Source organism: Lepeophtheirus salmonis, chromosome 1, assembly GCF_016086655.4.
Source record: "Lepeophtheirus salmonis chromosome 1, UVic_Lsal_1.4, whole genome shotgun sequence".
In the NCBI taxonomy this organism is placed as follows: Eukaryota; Metazoa; Arthropoda; class Copepoda; order Siphonostomatoida; family Caligidae; genus Lepeophtheirus; species Lepeophtheirus salmonis.
In genome coordinates, this window is record NC_052131.2 from 40,933,862 (window position 1) to 40,953,061 (window position 19,200).

The following is a 19,200-nucleotide window of genomic DNA, read 5'->3' on the forward strand; positions in this document are numbered from 1 at the left end:
GGTAAAATTGCTATTCATGCGCTCATGATAATAATTATAATGAGAAATTACAGGAGTCAACCTCAATGTTGAACAATTTATTGTGTAATGAATTCGTGTAGTGAGGGTTTATGGGTAGGAAACCCCAAAATGAGTTTGTCTCTGACAATGCATGTTCTTGCATAAGTATTTTCAAGGATATATATAAACCAGTGTTGCTTGATCTATAGAGGCTATGTACTCAGAGGCAAAACAATGAGCAAATTAACTTACATTGTTATTAAAAACTTGGATTGTAAACATAAATTAAAGACAATCGGCCTTGATACAGACCCACGCAGTTTAGCAAAGAACCAGTGGACTTTGGATATCAACATTTGGCCACCAATTGAGTTTCCAGATATTTATATGTACTTAATTTCAACAATAATTTTCAATTAATATATCAACCATACAAAGAATATTCACTTTTAGCATGATATTCAACACATAATCTATAAATTATTCATCTTATTTTTTTGTAGCAACTTCTAAAATGTGCGTATACAAACTACAACATTTACAAAAGATCAACTTGTACGCAACATATATTTATTCATATGACAAATAGAAGTTGAGATTTTATACAGGCTGGTGGTATCAATTTAAGGTACCCAGATGTTCCCGATTTTTGGGAACAGTTCCAATTTTGGGTAACCTGTCCCCTGTCCATGGTGTCCCTGATTTTGACACTGAAAATGCACGTGGACTGAAACATCTATTATGACAATACCAGTATATATACGACCCCCACTTGGAAATGCATTCCGGTGCCGCTGATACGTATCTAATTGCAGTATCTATCGAAGTAGAACTGGGTTTTTTGTAAGAGCGCGAGGAGAAGGCGGGAGCAATACATATGGTACATCTGAATTAAGACCTTTGTTAAGATCTTTTTATGATTTTGGAGGGGAAAAATGAATTACTGCTATAAAGTGGAAAAACTTTTACATTTAAAATAACATTAGTTCAGGGAAAATATTATAATCACATTTAAATTCATATAAGTTTATTTTATTATGCCATTTAAATAAATTTACTACAAAGATAGGCCTGAATTCTTCTTTTGAAGGGAGATGTTAACATACCACAACTTATTACATAATGAACAAAAAAGAAGAAAGAGCACAGAAATCAAACGTCTTTCTTTTGTAATTGCTATACCTGTTTTTTTCTTTACAAACATTCCCTCTTTATTTATAAGTTTTAGCTAGTGATGTCTAAATTATGTAAATAAGATTTATTTGCATTTTGATCTTTATTTGCATGTTAAGGTAGAAAAAGCTTATTAGTACAATTTTTTATCCCTGATTACATACTCTCTAAGTTTTCTCCTCCAAAACAAGAGAGCTCTATCTCTTATGTTCCCCAACCCGTTTATACTATCCATCTTCCCGTCAAAGCTATCGAGGTTTTTACAATTAATTTTCCTTAGAAAAATGAATACACTTAATATTTATAGAACTATAAATATTAAGTGCATCCATTTTTCTTTTCATTGCTGATACATAACTCTAATGGAAAACACTTAGCTTTTATTCTGTGTTTTATTAAATATTACAGTTCACAGTATTTGACCATGCCAAAGATTGTGGAACCCTCAGTTCTCCTTAAGGAGCTCGGTGGCAACAAGATATTGACCTTTGTGAGTTTGCTACCTCTTTTAATGTTCACCACCCTCCAGAGCCAGTTCTCATAAGGTAGGGAAAAAGGCTTGAGGCAGCCTTCTTCATCGTTCAGCAAAACGATGAGAGCAGATCCATCGAGGAGTCCAAGAAGCTTTTTGGCGTAATTCTCTTAATCCAGACTTTGTTTTAATAAAGTCAAACTTCGGGGTCCTATAGGAGAGCATCACTCAGCTGGAAGAAAGATTGTCTCTTTTCCAGATCTCGGCTATCATTAACAAGGTCCGTGAGAGCCTGACCATCCCCAAGTTTGCCCACAAGCTGGAAGATATTCTCAAGAAGAATACAGTATTTGATAATATAAGTAATAATGGATTAGTCCTATCTGGTGAGTTTGTGTCTGGGTGAAAGAGAATCCAAACATCATAGCGAGCTTCGACTGCACCCCCATGACATCCGAGGTCTGTGAAAGACCCTTTAGCATTTTGAAAGACCTTCTCACCAATAAGAAGTCAGGCTAACAGAAGAACACCTGAGGGATCAGATGATTAATAAGGGCTAGCAGGAATAAAAGAATAAAATTTGATAGAAATATTTAAAAACAAAATAGATCTTTTTTATTGGATTTATTTGCATATTTAGCTACATTTTTATACATTATTTGGACATCACTAGTTATAACAAATGGAATTATAAGCAACAATCCTTAAGATGAACTCTTTTGTGTATGGATATAAACATTATATATAATTATACATATCTTCAATTTGGCTTTTTCAAATGCATATTTTAATGTTTGCAATCGCTTACAATATATGTATTACTATTGGATAAAAAAAAGTTTATATGTTTAAAAAAATAACACCAAAACTGATCATCTGCAAAGTATCCATTTTAGGTCAAAATGTGTATATATATCTACATATGTAAAAACCTGCGCAACATATGTTATCTGTAGTGGACAAATCTTTACCTACTTATACAAGGGGATCTAATTTCGTGATAGTATGCTAGTAGTTGCAATATGAGATACTGTAATTCGAAACTCTTATCATTACACAGAAATTGATATATATAGATTATATGTACATAATCTATATTTTATGGATGATATAAGAAAACATTTATTTCATCTCTCAACCTCTCAAACAAAAAAAAATGAAAAAGACCAATATACGTTCATTTGCTAAATTCAAATTATATTTTCTTTGGTCAGTTAAATATCCCTATTATTCAACTTCCAACTGATGTTGAGCCTTGGAGGAAAAGTGTAGAAACATAATTAAGATACCTATGTGATAAAACAAGAAGAGAAAGAAAATCAACTGACAAAAAATATTTAATAACGTTTAGTTTTGTGGGTTAATGTCATAGAGATAAATATCATATAGATAATGCAAAACTTTAGAACAAAGGGAGAAAATGTGAGTGTTAGCTTGAGTAGATTCCAGGGTGTAGTGATATCTTTTTTCCAATATAAGACATCGCTTTTTATAATACAACAGATGACGTCACTTTATCTTTATTTTCGCAATGTTTAGCCTAGTAAGGTTGTAACAAATTAAAATATTCAGTCTCCTGTAAAGCTTTATAAGTAATGCTGAAAATTTTTCATCACTAGCTATAAACCAAATGGCAAAACGATCAATATGATCTGGTGATCAATATTTGTACAAGGTAGTCATTTTTACAAAATTCGCCTTATTATTCATTCGAATAAAATTACAAAATTTATGGAAGCTGCGTAATCAGTTTTAGAGTAATATTCAAGCATACTCAACGCTCTTAGCGGTAAAAGTATTTTCGCAACCAACTTAATATGGAAAAAAATGAAAACATGGTGATCGTTTCGCCACTTGGCTTATACTTGTTTTATTAAATTCTGTATTCGAGTGAGACGACTTGAAAACGAATAATTAGTTTGATGACTTGTGCGGGGGGCTTTTCATTTGAGACTATATTTTCAAATTCCTAGGATATCTGGAAATTGTAAGTAATTTACTTGGGAAATATTATGATTTATTTAAAAGAAATCTTTTGTATTTGGGGAACGAAAAATCGAGAAAAAAACATCATGCCGTCTTATTATTTTATTATCATTAAAACATTACTAGACCTGCTCCGCCAGATAGGCCCTGCGGGCAGCAGTTTTATGCTTATTTTATAAACTGTGTCTAGAATTCTTTATATAAACCAAATGACAAAACCAGCCTGCTAGCTAGAGTAGATAGCTTTATATGATATTTTGAATCTTGTTTTTTTGTTAATATAATTATTTTTCTTCAATTTTACTTTTATTATCTGCTTCAATTGTTTGTCCCACAAAAAAAAACGTATATTTAATAAATTTCTTAAGTGATACCCGGTTTTCCTCGAAAGGATGTAAATAAAGGCTTATCTGGGGAAAAGAGGCTGGTGGGTCAGCCTAATATATGCACAAGGTGGAAACGCTAATGACACCTGTTTTTAAATGTCCAATATATATCCATGAATAAGGTCAGACAGGCTAACTATGTTCATCAGCTAAAAGTCGGTTTACAGAAACTGCAATATCAAAACAAACAAAACGTTCAACTATGAACAGGAATCTGCCGGAGGCGACTCATGGAGCCATGGTGTGTGTATTTTGCGCACAAAGGACCAGAAAGGAGATTGCCCAATTCAACAACTTGTCCTACAACATTTCAAGCACTTCCGGTGCATTTATGATGAATATTGTGAGAAGAGAGGGGAGCCTAAAGAGTTTGACGTAAAAAAAACTCACAGGCGTCGTTCTGATATTCAGGATCTTGATATTGTGAACTCTATACAGAACTTCATCAAGGAGGACCCTGGCAGATCCATCAGGTCAATGTCTAGGGAGCTGGGGCATCTCACACCTTCAGGAATAAGGTTGTGAAGGATACAAGTCATATGCACTACGGAGAGGCCAGTTCATGAGCGCTGCAATCAAACAGAGACGATTTGACAAGGCCAAGAAACTGCGGATCAAGTTCAAAAAGCCACCCACGAAGAACATCCTCATCCTTTACTCAAATGAGAAAACCTAATCCCATGACCAAAAGGTAAACTCCAGGAAAAACAAATGGCTATATGCTGATCCTCAGGAAGTTTCCATTGTTATGAAGACCGACTTTCCGTCCACAGATGTGGTCCTGGGCGTCGTCAGAAACAAGGGGACGTCATGCCTCCCACGCGTTCAAAAGCGGCCTCAGAGGGAACTCTGAGATGTACCTCAATGTGATGATAAACGTAGTGAAGGCCTGGATAGATGAGGTGGCCGATGGAGAACCGTACATCTTCCAAGAGGATGGGGCACCGGCCCACAATACAAATAGGGCACAGGAATAGTCCAAGCAGAACCTCACTCATTTCGGGTAGAAGAAGATATCGCCCCCTAGCAGCCCCAACCTCAACCCCTTGGACTTTTATGTGTGGGGGGTGAAGGAAAGGAATACCAATCGTCACTCTTACATACCCTGGCTTCCCTCATCACCTCTATTATGGAGGTATTCAGCCACATCCCCAGGAAGGATATCATCAAGACCTGCAGCTGGTGGTGATTTTATTCGTTAATATTTTCTTATTTACATTAATTGGTAGATTAATCCTACCAAATTTCAAGTTTCTATCTTTATTTTGAAGAAAGTTAGAGAGATCTCAGTAAAAGGTTAAAAACGGGCGTTAATAGATTTTCCACCCTCTATATTGCATGTATATATGATGGTCGTTTTAAAAGTCCGTGCAAAGTCCGATAATTAACACTGCTGGTGCGTATCGAGGTTACGTTTAGAATGTAGCATCTCTTGCGCCCTGTTGAGGTTACTTCTCCAGAAATCATTGATAAAATCCTTGATATTGTGATGGATGACAGAGGAGTGAAGGCGCATTAGATTGCTAGAGCTGTGGGCATCTCGAGTTGGAGATCCTGGTTAATTTGGCCTCTGTCCTCACCAGATTGGAATCCTTTAATTAATTAATTTTGCGATCACAACTGCTGAGGTGTAAGCTGGTGCATTGTCGTGATGGAAAATGACTTTTTTGTGGGCCAATTGTGGATGTTTTTCCTGCAGCTCAGTTTTCAAGCGGTCTAATAACGATGAACATTATGCGTGTGTAATAGTTGTACCCTTTTCCATATATTCGATGAGGATAATTCCTTGCAAATCCAAAAGACAGTCGCCATAATATTTCCGAGTAATTCCTCGATTCAAACGAATACCAAACAGAAACAAGTAGACTAATCTGAGTGAAAGTTGGTTTATGTTCTTACAAGAGATGTTACTAACGAAAAATAACATCAAGACCCAGGTAATGTGGCCAATAGTGCCATCTCTCGGCCTTTGTAAGGATTTTTCAAACGACCCTCGTAGTATCGTGCAAGGTCAATAGAAATACAAGTCAAACATCTGTCGTAAACGTGCTATGCTATGACCTTTTATTTCTATTAACCTTGGTCTCGTGAATGATCTATAACAAGTAATATTTTGCAGGTTTGGACCCGTTCACCCTTATTTCATTCTTTCGTTCATTTTCCGAAAAGTTTATTTTCGTCGTTCATTCGTTCATTTATGAACTGTAGAAAAAAACATGAAAGAAGAAAAAAAAATCGAGAACGGTAAAAACGAATGTTTTCATCGCTACATGGCAACAAATCTAGTTCATTCGAAGATTATCTACATCCATATATTTGACTAAAGTATTATATTTTTTCATTTTAGAACCATGGTTATAGTTCTATTCTTTCAAAAAATATGAGTCAAAAATAGTGAAACAATAATTTTATTAAATTTCTCCATTTTGGAGGGTGACCAGCCCTCATCTTCCCCCCTGCAGACGCCTTGATGAGAGTATATCACAGTACTTCAAATTTAGAATTGTTACAAAATAGGTAATCTTGTTAAAGAGATCACTTAAACTAAGCAGTCTCTTTTTTCTAATTGATTAATACAGATTGGACTGTATTTGCGTTCTGAAGCTTCTCCAAGCGAGGGTCTTACTCATAATGAGTAAGACTTGAGAGTTTAAATGCATGTGTTATGGAAGAGTATTAATCCCGTTGATAAGAGGACATTTCTTTAAATACCAATTATGATAATTACTAAGAACTATTTTTTTCCTCCTCAATTCTGCCCTCTACTGTAAACAACTTGAACGTTTGAAGCTGGCGATCGAACTGAACCGGCCAGCATTGGTGAATAAAAGACAAAAAAACAATTATCCCGCCGAGCCATCTACCCCACCAGCATTTTACCCCCTATACAACAAATAGCAACCATACGACCATTATTCAAATAACTAATTAATATGAAATATTATTCTTCGATTGATCTTTCAATACTAATGTGATTATTTCATAAAGTCAGTATATTTGTACAATTAGTCATATGGATTTATAATGGCAATATTCCAATGTTTGGATTCAGAGCCAAGATCTCAAAATATTATTTATAACCATAAGTCAAGAATAATTGATTAATTATTAGATGTGAGTATTTTTTAATAAAATGGTCTATGTTGATTTATTATTTTAAGGGCTTTAAATTTAATTTCTAGAGTATGATTCAAATAGTTCCTTGAGGTTAGATTTATAATATTTAGAGATCCCGGCACTAAATCTGCAGGTAATTTAAAATTTGCGACTCAAAAACATAGATATATATGCATATTCTCTTTGTGTCAAACTGACTCCGGGAGTAAATAACTCACCAGTCCTAATAATAACTTCATGGCAGTTATATGTAAAAAAAAAGAAATAGTTCCTTAAAATACCACATGATGTTGAGAAAAAATTATAAGTCATGGTGTTATCTTACTAATACAAAAATACCCTATGTTTTTTGTTGTCTGTACACTTTAGTACAACATCGCAAAATGCATCCAACATATCCTACATACTCAAAAGAAGAACTCAAAAATGATGACTAACACAGCTGATTGTAACTGATTTAATGATACGTTCTACAAAATATTCTTCAAATTGTGAGGTTTACCATGTTAATTTTCGGTTGTTTTTTTTAACACGCCCAAAATAGACGCGATTTTCATCACTATTCATATACCTCTGGCTATTTCGTTTAACATGAGATTGGATTTAAAATAGAAAATTGGCTGTACCCATACTTTGGCCAAATTTGTTTTTAAAAAAACACACTTTATAACAAGTGGAGTATGTAATAATTTTCTTTTTTGAGTAATTTCATGTTAAATGAACCTATAAATTGTCAATGAAATTACTTTTTGCATTGATGGGATGTAGAATTAATCATTAATTTATAAAAGTTATTCGTAGGGAATAACTTAGTAGTTGCATGTCATTTTGAACGTCGTAGTGGATATTACTTTTATTGAAAACTATGTATAATATATGGAACACCAGACAACTAAATTAATTAGCTATCCTTCAACAATTTTCCATGTTTTACTGAGAAAAACAACGATCAATATATTTTATCTAGGAAATTTGAAAAAATATCTTCATAAAATTGATAACTCGAATCCAGAGCAATTAATACGATTTCTAATTTTCTCGTAACTTCTTGTATTGGTGGATCCATTGAAGTGTGGTAATTTTTATACAATATTTCTCAAATAAGATATTATATTTCATTTATAAGTTGATGTTTCGAAAGTTTTAGAACGATTCATTCTATGTTTATTTATATTTTTAGTAGGTCATCGAATTGCTTCTTTTTGACATTGAACTCAAAAAATCTATATAGATATTTTATCGGCTGACTTAAATTCCAGTAAAAAATGTGTCCAATATCTTCAAAATTCAAATAAATGAAATTGAATCATGGTCTATATTTTTGGGAATATGATTGTATAAAACATAGACTAGTAGCATGGATTTGGTTAATCCGACTACCTTGTGATGCCAACTTTTTTTCATGCCGTATTAGTTGACTCCTTGAAAAAGGTTAAATTCACAATATTATTATCAAAGAAGGCAATAAAACTATAGCTACTCTTGATTATTATATATATCTTGTGTACAAGTTATAACTTGTATAAGCAAATTGTACCAGTTGCAACCAAAAATAATATGACTAATTTTAAATGAAGGATTTAAAATTATTGGGATGAGGGTTATGCAATAATTGAATATTCCATTAGTGATCTTATTTTTGACAATTTTAATAAAAATGACTAAAATATAAGTATTCTGCGGTACATTATGAGTTCAAATGTACACTCTTATATTACTCATAAATACATAATAACCATCTAATTTTAATATATCAAAATGAAATGATAGTATCAATGTATCCTTGATAATTAGAATGTTGGGGTACGTTTACTAAAATCTACCCTCACCACTTTCTCTTTCTAATTATTCGTCCTTTTTTTCCTCTCTCTCTTTCTACATAAAGGTTTAAACCAAGTAGCGAAATGCGATCGTTAGCCTGAGCAAATAGTATGGTCAGTATTTTTTCATACTTTTTCGTTAGATGTCCCTTTCCTATAAATTCATTCATTTATTTCTTCTGAAGACGGTTACACGTATTTTTTATGTAAATTAATATCTTATATCATATTCTAGTCTTAAATAAGTTATATATTTAATTAAATATATTACTAAAATTACTAATATTATTAAAAATAAATAAAGAGACCAGTTGTTAATTCAATTAAATAGGAACTTCATTTAAGTGGCAGCATCTACCATGATGATCTGTTATTACGGGCCTGTACTCCCAAGCAAGCTAGCTTAAACTCATGTGTCTTGGTTACCAAGCCAGGCAATAGAATGTTTAGTTATGTTGTGGACAATGTGAGCTTTACAATTTGATCTTATTAAAGGGGGCATTCATGCTCCTTATAAACCATCAATCAGATTGTCATATGAGAGTCTGAGTTACTTAAAATGATGCTCAAATTTATGAGACTTGTGCTCTTCATCCTCCGGGAATTATATCCATATTTTGGAATTAATACTGATGCTTAAACGTCTGAGTTTGGCATCTTTTTTTCGGATGGGAGTTTTCAGCGAGGAGAATGATCTCGAGAGGAGATAAAATTTACACATCAATATGCCTAAAGGCATAACTTTTGCTCAATTTATTCGCCAATTTGTCAATACAATCTTTGATGATTACAATTACCTACACAGATTAAATCAAGAAGCCTGAAGGCACCGTCTCAGCATTGCTAGTGCAGGGTGAGTAATATGCAGTTCAAAATATAATTTATATTATAAGGCCCAAATTCCTTCCTATCTCCATGGATAAATGAATTTTGATCTCCGTCTTTCCTTGGAGCGATCCACTGGCTCCCATAATCTGGCAGTAAATCTTCTGGATCTTTGTTTTCGGTGCCAAGTTTTCCCAAGAATTTGATAAGTGATTGTAAACGAAGATCGTCATACAGGCTATATATAAAGAATTTTCTAGGGAAATTGACCTTAAATGCGCTCTTATACCCAAAGCTTGCAATACGTGCGACTGAATAGTTTTGGAATATAAATTCAAATTACTAATAGAAACATTAAATAATCATAACCGAGATTTTTAAGCTAATTAAAACTGAAGGAACACACCATGAACAGCAAACTACTTAAGAAACATATTAAAATAGTCAATATATTGTTTCAATTATTTTATATTCTCTTTGCAGACTAAATAGTTTTACATCTTCATGAGAAGATCCTCTCTGATGGTGATACATGTGTGAAGTGAGTATCTTCCCAAAAATGAATATAAAACTTAAGAGCAAATAAAAATTTTACAGCAAACAAGTTGAAAAGAAGGAACACAAATTCAACCATAATTTACAAAATTTAAATCTTTTAATTAATTATGGAATATATATCCTTCATCTGAGGTATACTCTAAAATTTTATTATATTCCGAATTCAATAATGGCCTCTTCCGTAGCTTCGTCAATATCTGTCACATGTAGTCCCGGGGTCCATTTGCCCTCTTTTCTGTCTAAAGAAACGAGCATTCCCTTTCCAGGCCAGTATTGAGCGGTCCCAACTTCCGATTTAACCTCATGAAATTCCATCAATTTCTCCACCTCCGAAGAGGCCCAACAAATTATTATATGAAGGATTTTTAGATGGAGCCTTGAATTTTAAAGCCTTGTCTGAGAAAAAAAACAACTCATGTCATCCTCTTCAAGGACCACCTGATCAATTTTAGAATTGAACTACTCCAAAACATGGAGAGTTCCAGTAGGTATCATCAGTGGGAAGAAAAGCTATACAGTACTAGTAGGGGTCAATTGAATAGCAGAGTTATTCCCTAAAATTACTCTTGATATGGTCTAAAACCTCATCCGCTCCCTTGAAGGACAAGTTGCAGAGCTGTCAAAGCCGACATTTTTCGGAAGACTCCCATACATTCATCTTATCATTTCACATAATGTATTACTAAAATAATTAAACTATAGTTAAGGGTTATTTATTAATACTAGAATTAGAATATATTCAGTAGTCTACTTTCTACATTTGTGACTCAAATCTAGCTATTTCTATTAATACGCGAATACATTCCAGTTTATAACTAGAGTTGTTATTATAGAAATAATAACTAAATAATGCACCTAGCGGTTATAAAAATTAAATTCTGACCAAGACATTTTTCACCTGTTTATTGTTTTCGTGCTCGTTTCGCTACTTGGTGTACAGCTTTATTTCTACACCAAGAACTTTTTTTCCCTAGACTCAATTAAATATTAATCCTACAGCAACCTAATATATTAAAATGCATCATACTGCATACAATAAATAAATAGTATAACCATAATAATGATTGACATGATAATTTGGATTGTTCAAAGTACACCAACGGTAATTACTATACTCATAATCTTACTTTACTTATTTAATTTAAATATTATTATATAAATAAAACTTTAATAATCAAAAATTGTTATTTTATTTATATCAGGGCGGTGAAAGTGGTCGTTAAAAAATATCTTGGGTTTATATTGAAACATAGAAATTAGTATCATTCACTCTTAGCTACTTCATTGATTCATACACATTCAAATTAAAATTTATAGTATCTAATTCATTAATTTCCTATAGGTATCTATACTTTTCTATGTTACAGCATATTTAATATCTAGTTTAGTCTAGGGAAAAAAGTTCTTGGTATAGAAAGAGAGATATATATATATATAGGAAAAGGAAGAATAATTAGAAAGATAAAGTGGTGATGGTAGAATTTAGTAAACGTGCCCGCCCCAATTTGCTTATACAATTTTGGGGATTGTACAAACATCGCAACTTGTACACAATAACTTTTATATATATATATATTAGTGATGGGACGATTCCAAAAAAAATATAAATATTTGCTATAAATTTCTAAGAATTATAATTGATAGAATAAATCGCCTTCCTTTATTTAAAGTAAACAATATTGATAAGATGTACAGCGACCTGAATTTTGCTGCATAATAATCTTCGAGTTTCTGAAAAAAGAAAAAAAAAATTCACGAGGAATTACACGCTTTACTCGTTACTCGCCTGAATAATCGTTATTCGCCTGAATACTCGTTACTCACTTGAATACTCGTTACTCACCTGAATGTTCGTTACTCACTAACTAGCCAACAGGGGTAGTATATATATTTTTTTTGCTAGCCCAGAATAACACAAATATAGAATCATTTTTAGACTAGCGTAGAGGCAAGGCACTTTTGTTTAAAAATAGGGAAGGTTTTGGGAGTACAAAAATAAATTAATATATTTTCTGTGAATCACCATTTATACTTAGTAAAATTTAAAACTAAAAATTAAACTTGATATATTATAACAATTATTATTCATGTTCCAAAATAATAAATAGTATCCTGTATACTTTTAGGTTCACCATTTTTTAATTAAATCCCATGAATAAAGCTAGAATTAACAATGTTAAAAGTTAAAAGAAGAATAAAATATGATACTATCTATATTATCATGAGCGTCTTTAGTAAAAAAAAATAATTCAAAATAAATCAATACATATATTTAATGCTTTAACTAGTTTGAATACTGAGGTGTTTAAACACCCTATCGGCACAAATGGGTTAAAGTACGGCATTACCTAGACAAACTGTCTAGATATAGGCCTTCCTGGACTGACCCAACTTGTTTTTGGTTCATTACAAAATGATTGCGGTAAAATTTTACCACAATCACCTATTTAAAAACGTTGGGGCAATATCGTTGTGTACATTATCATTGTGAGACAAAAACGTTGTAAGTATGTAGTATCAACGTGAAGCAATATGATTGTGAGTAATTTCATTACAATACAATGATATCGTGTGCAATTTCGGTGCAATTAATATTATATTCGGAAGATTAAACTATTGAATGATGTAGAAACATACCAGGATTGAACCCTTCTAACATGTTATAATATACCCCGGACCACAGGTTGTTTAGGTGAAGTTTTGGGCCCCGAGGAAAGTTAAATTTATCCACCGCCCCTTCATTTAATATCAAATTACCCTTCTTATATCCCAAAATACCCCCAGCCCCCAGGTTGTACAAGTGGAGAGCTAACCCCCGACGCAGTTTAAACTCTACAGCTGCCACGTTTCGAATCACCAAGGAACCCTTCTGATATGCTATAATATACGCTGGCCCTAAGATTGTGTAGGTGAAATCTGAAAATCAATAGGAAGTACTTTGTTCACGAGAATGCAACTTGTAAGTACTCATAGGTAATATGAGTAAGTTACACATACAACAAGATGAAACCTATGAAAATAAGCTTCTTTAATATCTTTTCCAGCAAATTTTCTAATTTTACAAAATGGAACTAGCAAAAAAAAAAATACTGTTATCATAAAATAAATTTAGAAAATTTATACACATACTTATTGTCAGACCCGTTGTAAGACCTCATTCATTGGTTGGTGGGGGGGGGGGAGATCACCTACATACCTTTGAGCCAGCGTATATTATAGCATGTTAAAAGGCTTCCTTGGAACTTAGAAACGCAGCGGCGTATGAGTTTAAAAAACTACCTTTGGGCACAGCACTTCACCTATTTAACGATGCTATTAGCCACAACGTTTTTGTCTCACGATGATAATATACACAACGATATTACCACGCAAAGATATTACCCAACGTTTTTGTCCACAACCTTTTTACCACAATTATTTTACCAGACACCCTTGTATATAATTTAAATAAAACAAGAATATTTCGTTCAATCTATTTTCATAAACCATGTAGGTATATCAAATGAGATAAATAGAATAACGTATAATAAAGTTAACTATCACATACAATTTACATGCGGAAAACTCCAAAGTCTGTATCCGGAATTGGAGCGTTGAGAGATGCACTTAAACTCAGTCCCAAAATTTTACGAGTATCTTTAGGATCTATGACACCATCATCCCATAATCTATAATGTATATATATAAGCAACATTGTAAAGTCAGGTTTAAAAATAATTAGTTTCTATGACGTACCTTGCGCTTGAGAAATAAGGACTTCCCTCTTGTTCGAATCTATCGATAATAGGTTTTTTTAAGGGCATCCTCTTCCTCCTTTGTCCACTCCTTTCCTTCTCGTGCCTTTTGAGCCTGAGTAATGGTTGCAAGAACACCGGCAGCTTGTTCACCACCCATGACAGAGATTCGAGAATTTGGCCACATATATAAAAAGCGAGGACTGTAGGCTCTACCGCACATACCATAATTTCCAGCACCATATGACCCCCCCGATAAGTAGAGTAATTTTAGGTACTTTGACGCAAGCGACGGCAGTGACGAGCTTTGCACCATGTTTAGCTATACCACCCGCTTCAGCCTCTCTTCCGACCATAAATCCTATTTCGGATTATAAATTAATATGCTAACACCAAGATCAAATAATAATGATTTTGTATCCCGTACCAGTAATATTCTGGAGGAAGATCAAAGGGATTTTCCTTTGAGCGCATAACTGGACAAAATGAGCTCCCTTCATGGCACACTCAGAAAAGAGTACACCATTATTCCCCATAATACCAACTGGGTAACCGTAAAGCCTAGCAAATCCTGTTACTAATGTTTCCCCATACTTCTTTTTAAATTCGTCAAACTTGGATCCATCAACCACTCGAGCGATAATTTCTCTAACATCGAAGGGTTTTTTAAGATCTTCACCGACAATCCCATACAAATCTTCGGCAGGATATAAGGGTTCTTCAATTGACTTTGTAGTAACAGGGGGTACCTGATAAAAATAAGTTAAATGACTATGTTTCCTATTAAAAAATTTCGAATTTGACCTTTTCTCTGTTGAGATTTCCAACAACTCTACGAGCTAAATGAAGTCCGTGATGATCGTCCACAGCAAAATGATCCGTGACTCCTGAGCGTGAACAGTGTAATTCAGCTCCTCCAAGATCTTCAGCGGATATATCCTCACCCGTCGCAGCTTTAACTAATGGAGGTCCAGCCAAAAAAACTGTTCCTTGCTTCTTGACAATAATACTTTCATCAGCCATTGCAGGTACATATGCACCACCAGCTGTACAGGAGCCCATCACAACGGCTATTTGAGCAATTCCTTGAGACGACATATTAGCTTGATTAAAAAATATTCTCCCAAAGTGATCTCTATCAGGAAATACTTCAGATTGTCTAGGTAAATTTGCACCTCCCGAGTCGACTAAATAAATGCAAGGTAAACGATTTTCTCTTGCGATTTCTTGAGCTCGAATATGTTTCTTGACTGTAATGGGATAGTAGGAACCGCCTTTGACAGTTGCATCATTGGCCACAATCATACATTCAATCCTTTAAAATATGTACGTAAAATCCATCAATGTATAAAACAACGTCGCATAATAGCAAAATCTGAATTTACCCATTCACCCGACCAATTCCAGTAATGATTCCACCCGCAGGAACTTCCTCCTTTCCATACAACTTATAACCAGCTAATTGAGATAGCTCCAAAAAAGGAGATCCTGGATCCAAAAGAGAATTAATTCTTTCTCTTGCAACCAATTTCCCTCGGGAAGTGTGTCTCTGTACAGCCTTTTCTCCTCCTCCTTCAACTATTTTTTCAATCTTGGATTTTAACACAGAGACCAAGGATCTCATTCGTTTATCATTTTCCTGAAACCAAAGCAAAAATCATTATATCTCAATTAATATATAGATAATAAAGTTTGAGTCCATAAAATAAATCCATCACCTCGAAGGTTGACCATCATTAATGTAAATTAAAGCAAGAGTTAGGTGGTGGAATTTTTTACAAAGTGATTTAAAAAAAGGATAAAAACATAGGATTGTTATTTGTCATGTGACTTTAAATCGTAATTACTTGGATGGATTCACCACACTAAAGCCGTGTTAATTGTTAGAAACAACAAAAAGGAAGGAGAAGAATTAGAAAGAGGAGATCGGAATCCGTTTAAGTACCATAAACTCAGACGATTTCTCTGGAGTGGAACCTACGACGGAGACACTATCTCCGATGTAGGAACGACTTTGCATCAACAGTCCATGATAATGTCGTGTCTTCATTAAGTTTAACCCTCTAATGGACATCATCTTAGGTCTTTAAGCTTCCTTTCATTCCACAATCTCAATCTCAATACCCAAAAAAGCGTAAGGATCTGATAAATGCCTATCTCAGGTAACTCACTCAACCTGAGTAGTAAGTAGAACGTAGACACTACTCTGTTCACTCCTAAAACTTGATTCTCCCTTTTCACCTTATGCAAATTGTCATTGTATGATCATAGTTGAGTATTATATACAAATAGCCCAGTTTTTTTATTAGCAATTATAATTGGCATCTAATTAATAATGTAAGTTAAATATTATAATTAGATATTTAATCCCTTGCATAGGTATATTTACTTAAATATTTAATTAGGAATTAAATTAAGCTTCATTGACGTCATTGGTTTAAAAAATGTGTTTGTAATAATAATCTACGTCATTCTCTGTAGGGAAGACTAATAAAGTTGTATATTGTCTAACTAAAAAAATGTTTTTGAAAATGGGGAGAATATTTGATGTATAAATATAATATAATTGTCATGTAAAAAGTTTGATCTCCCATGTCATCTATATAATTAAATGTCCATAAAATAAATAAATAATTATTAGGGATTTTCAACAAATGATAACGTTATTATTCACAAATTTATAATTAAAAAAAAACTATCTTAGATCTTATGGTTTTATTACTTCTCATTACACTTATGATAGATATATTTTGAAACTTGCAATTTTTTTGGAAAATTGTAAGCCCGAGATCTCCTAAGTTCATTAAAAATGAAAAAAAAAAAAGTGACAACTTACTTCCCTATTGATTCATGCTTGTCAGCTTAAACTCTCCTTATAAATATTTATATTGATGACGTAGAAAAAAGACAGGAAAGAGGTTGGACATTGCATAGCTAGAGATAAAATGTAGTAAGGATATGAAAAAGTAATTAAAAACATAGAGGGTGCTTCAAATATTTTAATTTTTGAAATTTGTATAAAGCATTACTGTAATATAATAATTTATTACCATAGTTATATCAATCTTGAGATGTCCATATGCTAATGAAGTATTTTTAAAAAGATCATTTTCTTAAGTTATAATAATATTTATTCCAATTTTTAAATTTATCTATAATTTTATTTAGTCTTTCAAAATATCAATGATGGATTTCGGACTAATTCAATTCAAAAATAAAAAATATTTATTCTTAAATTGAATAAAATTCGTGGGTATGCTCCGAACTTTGGTCCCTGGAATTTTCTTACTTTCAAGTTTTCCCAAATCATATAATTTTATACCTGCATCACATTTTGAAATAGATTTAATTAGTGTGAATATATTGATTCTTGATTCAGGAAATGAATAAAAGACAAGATCATTAATAGATTGATTGACCTAGTTATTATTCTTAAAGCCAATATTTTTTACAATAACTAAACTAATACTATCAAATTGTTGGAACTTATAGGAGGAAATACGGCGCCCGATAATTTTGTCTCAAGTATATTTAGCCTTAATATATAAATAAATGAGGTTTATACAACAATTTAATATGTTATATAGAAATACACATTACATATTTTGATTATAAAATTCCTAATTAAAAATTACCTATAAATCTGATTTATTTATACATTAAGACGAAATATCCTTATTTCGTCTTTTAAACTTGATGATAAAGTTCATACGTCACTTCAGCATTCCCTATATCCTAAAACTTCCATACCGCACGAATAACAACTTTAACTTGTCCTCTAGTTACCCCATTATTAATGTAAGTGTTAATTTTAGTCAATAAATGATTATTAGTTAAGATGACTTGAACAACCTTTGGGCCGGGATGTATCTTTGGATATTAAAAGAGGTCATTGATGCTCAAGAAAGCGGGGCAGGGAAGTTTAACCTGCCGGGTCGAGGTGTATTATAGCATATTATAAGAGGTCCTTGATACTTAGAAACGCGACGGTGGTGGAGTTAAAACTACCTTTGGCTCAGTATTTCACTTGCATTACCTGTAAGCCGAGGTGTATTTTTGGGATATTACAAGATGTAATCATCTTTTGATTATTTGTTCTTTTGATGATTCGTCCTCTTGGTGAATCAGTTTTTAGATAAAAAAGTGAGTTGGTGACTTTGCAGTAGTTCATCAATCATCATCTCTCTTTGAAAGAGGTTATGAATTATGATGAAACTTCAGCGGCTTGAATGACGTAGATAGTAGTAACCAAGGTGAATATATAAAAAGGTGAGACAACAAGGATCTTCTTAGACAGTCTGGATGGCGTCAGCTGACTCAACTGACGTAGTGACGTCACTGGTGCGGGAGTTCAGATAATTTCATTCAAGTGAAGTGCACTAATTTGGATCTGTTAATTTTCAGCTTCCATTTCAAAAGGGAATTTTAATCTCCATTCGTTTAACAAAATCATTATTTCAAAGTATGAAGGATAATGGAATGAAATTCATTTTAACCACTCATCTAAATCAAGATTGTCTGGAGAATGTATTCTCACGGATTCGTGCCATCACAGGAAACAATACTCATCCAACCCCAGTGGAAGCCCTCAGAAGACTAAAAGTAATTTTATTGGAAAAAATCGTGAACATGTCTTGAGAAATCCAGCTGTTGAAGAGGAGTTAAATGATGAGGATGATGGCGAAATAGTTACAAAATCAATAACGAGTCACTTATTTTCGTCAAATATGCAAGAAAATGAGTATGATGAAGATGCAATTGAATCATAAGAAATTTTAGAAGATTCTAGATTTATTGAAGCTCTTGAAGCCAAAAAAGTAATTGTAGCAGATACAGAAGAATCATCTCAAGTTTGTTCAGATCAGGGTCTGGCTTACAGTCAGGGTTTTTGGCAAAAAAAAAATTAAAGAACTTTATCCAAATCTAGGGGAAAAGACATATGACTTGGGATTTTATTAAGAGACGTCTATCCCTTGGATTGAATTGGTCTCTAAAGGAAGCCTTACAATCCCCTGGTGTGAGTTTTTAAAATTTTGTCTAGAAAAGCATTTCAATGTTTTTCATTGTAACAACGAAGACGCGATTGACAAAAACCCCAAACGTATTTCAGAGGCTGCATAATCATGTAG

General features: G+C 33.1%; 1 protein-coding gene and 1 long non-coding RNA gene across 2 annotated transcripts; one reads left to right on the plus strand and one right to left on the minus strand.

The window, feature by feature from the left end:
• The first annotated feature begins 1,593 nt into the window (after window positions 1-1,593).
• Window positions 1,594-17,479, plus strand: LOC139907025 (uncharacterized). The gene is made up of 2 exons (XR_011783329.1): window positions 1,594-1,718; window positions 17,240-17,479. It is a non-coding gene; the product is annotated as an uncharacterized lncRNA (long non-coding RNA).
• LOC121128839 (methylcrotonyl-CoA carboxylase subunit 2) lies at window positions 13,795-16,285 on the minus strand. The gene is given in 8 exon segments (XM_040724444.2): window positions 13,795-14,005; window positions 14,073-14,134; window positions 14,136-14,324; window positions 14,326-14,432; window positions 14,499-14,820; window positions 14,876-15,386; window positions 15,457-15,710; window positions 16,017-16,285. Coding segments are annotated over 8 exon segments (1,695 nt in total). The 5' UTR covers window positions 16,149-16,285; the 3' UTR covers window positions 13,795-13,887.
• Window positions 17,480-19,200: the final 1,721 nt, after the last annotated feature.